Here is a 10,693-nt window from a genome sequence, read left to right as displayed (position 1 = left end):
TTGTTATTCCTTCAGTCTCTGCCTCTAACAAGTTCATACAGAGGCCACACTTCTGAATTCTTATACCGAGAATACCAAGGTAACACTTGTGATGGTGTCCTCACTCAATTCAACTGAGTTCGAGGTTTTGGAGGCTGTTCGTTGGGTTCGTGATCTTAAAGATCGTTGAGTTTGTGTTTGCTGTTGATCGTGCTATCTTGCGGTCGTTATGTTCGAGCATTCGTGTATTGCCGTCTTGGAGACTGATCGAGCGTTCGTGATTGAGGGAGTTTGAAGATGAGTCTTCAAAGGTATGTATTTGTTATCTTTTGATTATCTAAAGTATGCTATAATTTCATATTGTGCATGACCTGTTAGTTTCCGTTTTGTGACTGTAATTGTTTATGTTCAATTTCGAATGGAATTTGGAACGATCATTCCATTGCTCATGGAAATCCTCATATCTGATTTACTTCAGTCTCGCAATGCTCCTCCAATAGGTCTAAGCTTAACCTCATTGAAGTTTCATTTCCTCGAGGATCAAGCTGCTCCACTCTTGGTGATGGTATTCCAATTTTTACCGGGATTACTTCTTTAGCCCCAAAAGAAAGAGAAAAAGGGGTTTCTTCTGTAGAAGTTCTTGTCGTCATTCGATATGCCCACAATATGCTTGTGGTTCTTCCACCCATAACCCTTTCAATCCTTCAAATTTTGTTTTTAAATTTTGTTTAATGATTTTATTTACCGCTTCTATCTGTCCATTTGCTTTAGGGTGAGCTGGGGAGGAACATCGATGTGTGATATTGAGATCTGAGTAAAATATTCTAAATTCCAAATTAGCAAATTGTTTTCCATTGTCCGTTATAATTGTGTTGAGGATCCCATATCGGCACACAAGGTTTCACCAAATAAAGTTTTTAACATTCTTTTCTGTTATAATTGCAAGTGTTTCAGCCTTGGCCCACTTCATAAAGTAATCCACTAATACCACGACAAACTTTGTTTACCCTTTGCCTTGAGGGAGTGGCCCAATAAGGTCTATTCCCTATTATGCAAAAGGCCAAGGACTTACAATATTGGTTAATGGTCCAGGTGGTTACCTTGGGATTGGTGTGTAGTGTTGGCATTGATCACATTGAAGGAACTCTAAATTAAGAGAACCGTGAGCAGAATAAAGATCATCCCAAATCTCATTTTTCATTGAATGTAAGTTTTACAGTAAATCAAGAACAAGATATGCATTTACATAAATTGTAGCATGTAATAATAAAGGAAATCTTAGGGTTTCAGAAAACCTTACCTTTGAAGAACACTTTCTTCAAGAATCCCTCGAACAAGTCACGATCAGATCTTCTTCTCCAAATGGGACACCACCAACCAGAGCCTCCTGTATTCTCCTTAGGGATTGAGAATGCCAGGAGTTGTAGGTTCTGCCTTAGGGCTTTGGAAGAAGGAAGGAGATGGAGAGGAGAAGAGGGAGGAGAAGAACTTTTCTTCTCTGTGAGTTTTTCTTAGAGAGAACTCTGTTTCTCAGTGTTTTTTTTTATAGGAAGAAGATGATTGAGCACCATCCCTCTCATCACATATTTAGTTGAGAGAAATTAGGGGGAGGGAGTTACAAATTAATATTAATATTAATATAATTAAATTAATAATAATTATACATATAATAACAACCTTATTATATGTATATAAACTATATGTTATATCCTGTATAATACATAATTTATAGTTACACATTGTATCAAATACAATATAACTTATAAATATATTTTCTCTCAACAATACATGTCATTTAATATAAATCATATTTATATTAAATTCACTTATATGAATCTCATTCATATAATTAATATTTGAATCATATTCAAATATTTAATTCCTCTCAACTTATTTATGGTATTTAATATAAATCATATTTATATTAAATTTAATTACATGAATCTCATTCATATAATTAGTATTTGAATCATATTCAAATTCCTCTCATATTACCTTATATTATAATGTATCAAATACATTATATTAATTATATCTCATATATAATTAATTTAATTAATTATATCATATATAATTAATTCCCTCAATTAATTTGAACATTTCAAATTAATCCAAAAATAATTCTCAATTAAATCCCTGTTAAGCTATAGAGGGGACCTTATGGACCTGTAAATTGAAGCTCCAATAGTACTCAGATAATTAATTAAACTCTTTAATTAAATTACCCAACATCCGTTAACTGTCGGTCATTCCACTAAAGACCGACAACTACACTTTTTGCACTACAGATAAATTTCTATGTCCATTGGATATAGTCAATCAACAGTGTGATGATCCTTCACAAATTGCTTATAAGTACAATTGGGCTAAAATTACCGTTTTGCCCTGTAGTTACATCTAACTCATTAAGTACCATTGATCCCTTTAATGAACAATAAGTCATAGTTCAACTATGATCAAGTCCCTCTCAGGCCAAAAGAGGGTCTGACCACTATGTTCAAGCCTCGAAATCAGTCCTTAAGGGAACAATTTATCTACTTATACCTGCATTGGGGAATGAGTGAATTTTGTCTCGTGTAGCTGTGTTTCCAGCTCCCCAGTTAAAAAAATCCCCAAAATGGTAGGCTTGTTGAGTTGGCAATCTGGTCATTCTCACCCATACAATTCAAAGGACCGCCTTCATTAGCAGGAGTTCACAACTCACTCAAGATTTAGATCATGTCACATATGGTCATCCTAGTGAAATGTAAGTTTCTATTATTAACGACGCTATATAAATAGACTAATCATTTCGTGGTCTGGTCTTATACAAACTCTTTGTATAGGATACCCCCGCTCATATGTCTCCATGTGAATGATCAGGATCAGATCATTTGTAGCACTTTACAACACTTGTAACACCTATAATCGGGCCATATCCATAGTGTCACCAGGATAAGATACCCAGCCTTATCCATCTACTACAAACTGTTTAGGATATTATTTAAACAAGATCCACTTGTATGTCTCTACATACTTGTTTAAATTACATAAAATAACATAGGATTTTAGTTTATCGGATTGAGTATATGCTTATAAAATAACACTTATTTTATTAACGACAATATGTTTATACAAAGTTTACAAACTACAAGATTACAAGAGATTTAGGACACCAATCCCAACACACATGTTCTCACAAAGTCTCGTGCATCTCGAAACATGGTTGGCTAACAATTTTGTGGCATAGAGAACTTGTTCCAGAATGATTATCACATATCCCTTCGTGTATTTCTCTCATCACGTATTCTGCCTCACTAGATGTGAGGCATTTTAGTATGGGCAATGAATAACCTCATTTATAAAGCTTGTTTTCCCTTAGATCATAATATGATGCTCGCCTCTACAATTGCTTGGCCTCTACTTTTTCTGAAGGAAACTCTCTGTTTTTCAAATATTTGATTATCGGATCCATCCAAGTTAAACTTCTTGTAGTTTTTTCATCATCTCTTTCTTTAGCCCCAACTTCAGGCTCATCTCTAGAAGGATCAACCTCACCCTCAAACTTGGCTTCGCCAACCTCGGACTTAGAGAAATCTGACTACTCAACATCCATAGACTTGACCTTGACCAAGTAAGGTCGCCCTGGGATCTGGCTTCTGCAGTCTCGGACTTGAGACAATCGACTCTCCAACATCCATTGCCTCAGCCTCAGCCCTAGTAGGGTTAACTTCTGACTCGGTTTCAGTAGTCTCAAACTTGAAGAATTCTGGCTCTTTAATATCCACAACATCTTTCTTATCTCTACTGAACTCAAACAAGATTTCTATTGGTATTAGTGTGCTAAATTTCGTCTCATATGTTGCTGCTAACCAAACTAGTGAATTTGTGTTTGTGTTTTGTGATTTTGGAACTTTTTTTTATCTCATATTTTGGGAACGAAGCAAGTAATTCCCTAACCTTGGTTAAATAAGTTGTCATCCTTCATTCTTTAGCATGGTATTTCGTTGTCCCTTACTTTATCACCAATTGCAAATCGCTCAAAATTATAAGGTTAAAAATACCTATCTTTTTTACAACTTTCATTCTTGCAAGCGTGTTTTTTAGTATTCTTCCTCACAGACGGTGCCAACTGTTGATTTTTTACTAAGCGAATATACCTGATCTCCACGGAGAAAAAATGGTAAATTTGTATATTTGGTGGAAGATAGCTCACCTACAAATAAATAGAAAACTGAACACCAGTGTGGTGTAAGCCATAGACACTCCAATGCTTAAGTCAAAAGGTTGGAAGAAAAAGAGAATATTTTATTTTGGTTAGAGAACTTACCTCATTTGTGCTCTACTCTATCTTATTTATAGGTTTTGGCCTTTTCCCTATTCCTTATTCGATTAGGGCTTCTGACTGGGCTATCTGTTTGGGAAATTCTTTTGAATCGAGGCCGACCAGCCTACATCCTTACCCTTTTAGGGTTTCATCCCTTCCCAACTGAGCCTATGTTGGGTCGAACCGGCTTTGGGCCGTCATTGATGGGATTAGCCTCGGATCAGGCCTACTTTTCTTTTGGTTTTGTTTGACTCTTCTTCATTTTCTGTTCGTTGTCCATTTTACCCTTGATTCCAGAATCCACCCACAACATGCACCATTTTTCTTTATGTAAAATATTTAACCAAATCAAAACAATCATTAAAAAAATGTCCCCAACCCCATTCAAATATATATATATACATATATGTTTTTTGTTAGACACCAATTAATTTAAAATTTATGGATAAATATAAATGAAAAGCTTGAAAACTTATTAGGTACTCGTGAAAAAGATACCATTCAAAAATTTGTTAGAAAAACTTTTAAGTTTTTTTTTTTTTTTTTACACAATACCTTTTAATTATATTTAGCAAGATGTATTTGGCTATTGACACTAGAGGTTGGAGGGTATGTTTAAAAAAATGTTGGAGGCTGAATTCCTAGTTTATTTTAAGGCTAAGATCGGGATTTAACCTTTAATCATCCAAGAATGTGTCACACCCAAAGGAAGTGACCGTCATATTTTCTTGGAAGAGAATTAAGAAGAAAGTGAAAAAGGATTGGATGGAAATGGGAGTCGTAAGCCTTCAGAAACCGCGTTGGGAGACGAAGAACAGCGTCAACCGCCAATAACAGCCTTCTTTCTTTCTGTGAGCTTTTGGGATCTCCAACGAGTCTGTAAAGACAAATCTTTCCCTAATCAGTGGATAAGTCTGTTCTTAATGATCGAGAGGAAAATTTTAGCTTATTTGCTGTAAATTGTATTCTTCTTCTTGCTTAATTCTTCGAAACGTAGTAAGTAATTGTTAGAGTTCTTTGTTTCTGATTGTGTTGTTTATCATGGGAGACGTGAAGGACAAGGTCAAGGGTTTCATGAAAAGGTTTAATAATACGTTGTCTTCTTCTTCTTCTTCAAGTTTCAAGGGCCAGGGAAGAGTTTTAGGATCGCCTTCTTCTGGGTCGACTAGTTCTATACCTACCCGCCCATTGCAGAATCCCAATTCAAAGCCGAAGCTGGTTAATCCACCTTCAGATTCCTCGGCAGATTCTAAGCCCCCGGTTGCGAATTCGATTGCCACTGATCAAAACAGGTCAGACCTGTCGAATAAATCGAATCCAGCTCGTAATCCGGCCGATGGATTTGACCCATTTGATTCGTTTATAACATCTGGGAAAAGATCGGGAAATGGGTATTCTTTAAATGTGTTTGAATGTCCGATTTGTGGCCAAAGTTACAGGTCTGAAGAAGAGGTTTCGGTGCACGTCGATAGCTGTGTCAACGATGGTAAAGCCAAGGGATCAGAATATCTGCCTACGAGTGATGCAGAATCTCGGAGTGAATTGGAGGGTTGTGTTGGTACTTTCTTATCAGGGAAGCCATCACAAGGTTCGTTGGATATTGTTCTGAAGCTTTTGAGTAACATAGTTCGAGAACCAGAGAATTCAAAGTTTAGGAAGATACGTCTGAGTAATCCCAAAATTAAGGAGGCAATTGGTGAGGCTGTAGGGGGAGTGGAATTGTTGGAGTTTGTGGGTTTTAAATTGCAAGAGGAAGGGGGTGAAATGTGGGCAACCATGGATGTTCCAACAGAGGAAAAAATTAACATATTAAGTAAGGTAATAGATTCGATTGACCGTCCAAAGCTTGATGAACAGCAAAAGAAAGCCAGCACTGAATCTGAGCTGATTGAACCAAAGAAGGTAGACAGACAGGTATGGTTATCATTTCATATTTACACTAGGATTTTATATTTTGTGTCAACTTTATTTCTCGGAAAGCTTCCATTATTATTCAATGGAACTAAAAAAATATATACTTTTATGGTCACACTTCACAGAGATGCACACTACTTGATAACAGGGCTATTATGACTTATGAGCAGTAAGAAAAGGTGAAGCTCTTTGTTCGTCTCTGTTGTGAATATATAGTTTTCAAATGAACACAAATGAAATGTAACTAAAATTGTGGTTCTGATGTAAATGTTGCTAAAGGACCATTAATAGAGACCATTAATAGAGAAGTGTTTTTCAGGGCTAGATAAGAGAATTCTGCTCGGGTTATAATGTTCAATTCTGGTAATGACTTGGCTTGAAGTAAGTTGCTCAAAATGTTTAGTTTGGTGACTATAAGTAACATTACGAGGTCCATATTTTAGTTCAAGATATCAAGTCACCAATACAGAAGTTATAGATACTTTCATCAAATTGCTCCTCACCCTTGCTGATGATATTTTAAGTCTATTTATCCCACGATTTCCTATTTGTTTGGAACCTTGAGTTTTGTTTTGTCTCCTGTCACCCCTTGTAGCTTTTCCTAGCCAATTCAATTTTGGCCCTATCGTCAGACAATGATGGTTGTTCTATAAGAAACTGAAAGCCTAGAAACTATCTTAGAGGCAGCCAGAAGAGTCCGAAAGAAGTTTCTGTGGAATACATCTAGGTGTTCAATTTGATAGTTGCCTCCTACATCTTATATAATTATATACACAAACACACATAATACGCAGTGCCTTTCATTGATGGGAAAATATATAAAAAGGGGGATCCTGAGCTAAAGGAAGTTACATAAAAGCCTTCCAATTTGTGGAAAGGTCGTTCAATTTTGTCAAAGGATAGAAACCATTTACAATTACTCCATGCAAGAGCAATAATAAAGACAACTTGAGAAATCTATCGGAAGAGAGGGAGTTGTTAGTAAATGTATGATTTTTGCTCTCATTCCAAAGAGACCAATGAATCTATTCTGTTGATACTTGAAGCTAGGTGGTTAGTTGCTATCTTGGGTTCACGTAGATCTGCACTTGCTTTTGTGGTTTTGATTTTATTGGGGAGGAGGCTCAGATAAGGGTCCAGTAGGGGTGCATAGTTGCTTGTGCTTGATTTAAAGTACTTATAAGGAACTGAATTTCATTTTATTTAGAAAGGAGCATAAACATTTTTTGTAGAAAAAATCAAAATTCTATTGGAACTTCAAAATTCATCAATGTCAATAAAAAGATAGAGACATGTCCCTTTGGCTTATGCAAATGGCAGAATAGGAAGCTTAAAATTGTAGCTCTGTGATCAATGGCCCACTATTTGAATCTTTGAAAAGGGCATCTTCTGTTCATGAGATGTTTGGTTCCTATTTTTTCGGGAAATGGCACGGCTGAGTTGTCTATTTAGTATGTCTGAAGTCACAATTTGACTTCCCAAAAAATGTTCTGGAAATAAATTTGTATGAAGATGTTCCGTTAGAACATTCCCATGAGAAATTGAATGAACATCTTTGAAATATATTTTACTTAGTATTTGTTGTTCACAGCTTCCATGGCTGATTTTTTGGATAATTTATTATTTTCAGATTCGGGTATTCTTTGCTGTCCCTGAAAACATTGCAGCACACATTGAATTGCCAGACTTCTTCTACAAACTCTCTGTTGAAGAGGTTAAAAGAGAAGCTATAATGAGGAAACAAAAGATTGCTGAATCTCAGCTTTTGGTTCCTAAATCATACAAGGAAAAACAGGCAAAAGCTGCTCGGAGGAAGTACACACGAACAGTTATCAGAATTCAATTTCCCGACGGCGTGGTACTTCAAGGTGTTTTTTCTCCTTGGGAACCAACAAGCGCTCTGTATGAGGTTAGCTCTAATCATTAACTTAGACGCTTGAACTTAGTGTTGAAACTGTGAATTGTGATATCCCTTCTCCCTTGCTTGCGTGGCACCAGCTGTTTTGTGTCGACTATTTGTTAGTGTTATAGATATATTACCGACTAATCTTAGTTAAAATGAGAAGTATTTGTCTTTTAACTCTCTCTTCCTGCCTACTACTGATATTTTGGTGGCAGTTTATTCAGGAATTATACTTAGCTAAACATAGCAAAGTTTGATCATTGTTTGGTGGTGTGTAGAGTGGCCTTGGTTATTAGGGGGAAATTTTTTCTTTTCTGATTCATACTTTGAACTACAATGTCATTAGTTTTAACTTGTAACATATTGTTTTTTTTCCCTATTCGGATGCTTGTGTATATTATGTGAGATTATTTGCTGTTCTCGAACCACAATTGCCATAACCTGAAGTGTCTCGTCTTCCACGGCTGTTGGAATGGAAAATGATGGAATGTCTGTTTTGTTGGCAGTTTGTGAGCACAGCACTGAAAGAACCCGGTTTGGAATTCGAGTTGATACATCCTGTCGGTGTTAAACGGCGTACAATCACTCATTTTCCTGCAGAAGGAGAGAGATCTAAAACACTAGATGATGAGGAGTTAGTCCCCTCAGCTCTGGTCAAGTTTAGACCAATTGAAACAGATTCAGTTGTCTTCACAGGTTTGCGTAACGAACTCCTTGAGATAATCGAACCACTCATTAACGGTTCAGCCGTGGCTCCTCCTGCACAAGTTTAAATTTATTTGGAACAATGGTGAATGTACATTTTGATGTTTGGCCGTTCTGGGTTGATGTAGTTGTTTCACTAAGTTCCCATTTACACTCTTGTTGCTCTTCTTTGTAATCTATTTTTCTTCTTAGATGTGAAAAGTCATTGCATTATTTCGAGTTTTAACACTTCTATACCTTTTTATGGGTAGTGGACAAAGCATTTTACTATTGAATTATCTTGCTAATACTCTCTATCTATATTTAGATCTCTATAAAGAAAGTTGAAGCCGGAGGTGTAGCTTTAAATATTATATCTTTATTTATTTATTTATTTTTTTAAAAAAAAGGTTTGAAAACCATTTTATAATCAGTGAAGATTAGATGAATTCTTGTTGATGTTGTTCATTATATTCAAAGGAATATTGGGGGACTCTTCGCAATTACTCAACATAAAACTGCGATCGGGAAAATGGCCTAGCGATGTATATCGTAAATTATTGTGTTTAAAAACAAAAATTTCCAATTAAACAAAGATAAATATCAATTTATATTGAGTTGTATCAATTTAAACATCAAAATAATAATTGAATCAATTTAAATTTGAACTTTCATAAGTATATCAATTTAAATCATCTATTATATATATTTTATTTGGATAAATATTGTATGAGACTTGTAATTTTATTAATTAAATCTTTTAAACTTACAAAAAGCAAATCAATTCAGACTCTCAATTAGAATTTATTTAAAAAAATTTCATTTAAATTATAATTGTCAATTTTGTTAAATTGACATTTGAAGAAGTCTACACAAGTATAAGAATTTATGTATAGACTATCTTAAAAAACAATCATAATAAACTATCTTAAGGGTTGGGTTGGGTTGTCGGGTTATAACTTATTTTTTCTTTTTAATTAAAAATATGTAAATTTATTTACAACACAGGACTAATAACTAAAATCTCATAAAATTCAAATATTAAATACCAAATATCTATGATATTTATTGCAAAATTTAAACAAAGACAAATATTATAACAATTTTAAAGAAAAAATATTAAAAAATAAAAAAATTAATCAATACAAAGTAACCAAACTTTAAATGAAGATGTATATATATTTTTAATATGTATATAAAATTTGGGTTGGGTTGGGTTGGATCAACCCAAATTTTTTTTAGCCAACCCACGACCCAACCTAAACCAACAAAACAGAAAAAGTTCAACCCAACCCAAGAACAAAACTAACCCAACCCAAAATATATGGGTTGGGTAGTTCGGGTTGTTGGGTTATTCGAACACTCCCTAATCCAACAAAACAGAAAAAGTTCAACCCAACCCAAGAACAAAACTAACCCAACCCAAAATATATGGGTTGGGTATTTCGGGTTGTTGGGTTATTCGAACACTCCTAGCAACCTTTGAAGATACATTATGAATTAAACAGGGATCATCAATTTCTAAAGGGAAACAAACAAGTTTGGTTTAAATGAATCTTCAAATATTTTGATACATATTTTTATATGAATAATAAAATATTTGAAATAGCCATTATAAACCCTTGATAGCATTTGTATAATACATCGCATGAATGTAAAGAAGTATTTACTCAAGTTGTTTGAGTTGATTATGTGAATATTTGTTAATATCCTTTGATCCATGTGTCTACTCAAATTTATTTGAGTTGATTGTGTGATTATTTGTTTGTATATTGATGGTATATTGATCTTTGATACAAACATGAGTAATAATACTAAGTTATTTTTATATCCTCACAATTTAAAATGGAAGATTTAGGTGATGATGATCTGACACTTGGTGTTAAGAGAAGGAAAATTGAAAATGA

The 10,693-nt window shown here is 34.7% G+C and overlaps 1 protein-coding gene across 1 annotated transcript; it reads left to right on the top strand.

Annotated features, from left to right (window-relative positions):
• Positions 1-4,964: 4,964 nt before the first annotated feature.
• On the top strand, positions 4,965-9,082 carry PUX2 (plant UBX domain-containing protein 2). The gene is made up of 3 exons (XM_039019943.2): positions 4,965-6,199; positions 7,830-8,108; positions 8,609-9,082. Exons 1-3 carry the CDS (start codon positions 5,327-5,329, stop codon positions 8,873-8,875), a joined length of 1,419 nt encoding a protein of 472 aa, XP_038875871.1. The 5' UTR covers positions 4,965-5,326; the 3' UTR covers positions 8,876-9,082.
• The last annotated feature ends 1,611 nt before the right edge of the window (positions 9,083-10,693 follow it).

The sequence above is a fragment of the Benincasa hispida genome, chromosome 12 (assembly GCF_027475165.1).
Source record: "Benincasa hispida cultivar pf3 chromosome 12, pf3_genome.v1.1, whole genome shotgun sequence".
Classification (NCBI taxonomy): Eukaryota; Viridiplantae; Streptophyta; class Magnoliopsida; order Cucurbitales; family Cucurbitaceae; genus Benincasa; species Benincasa hispida.
This window is presented reverse-complemented; position numbering and strand designations above follow the sequence as displayed.

What these genes read in the sequence shown, in the direction of transcription:
- PUX2 (XM_039019943.2), top strand. Translation starts at nt 5,327, where the DNA reads ATGGGAGACGTGAAGGACAAGGTCAAGGGTTTCATGAAAAGGTTTAAT. An exon ending in CAAAGAAGGTAGACAGACAG is followed by an intron (nt 6,200 to 7,829) that starts GTATGGTTATCA and finishes TATTATTTTCAG; the next exon opens with ATTCGGGTATTCTTTGCTGT. An exon ending in CAACAAGCGCTCTGTATGAG is followed by an intron (nt 8,109 to 8,608) that starts GTTAGCTCTAAT and finishes TTTTGTTGGCAG; the next exon opens with TTTGTGAGCACAGCACTGAA.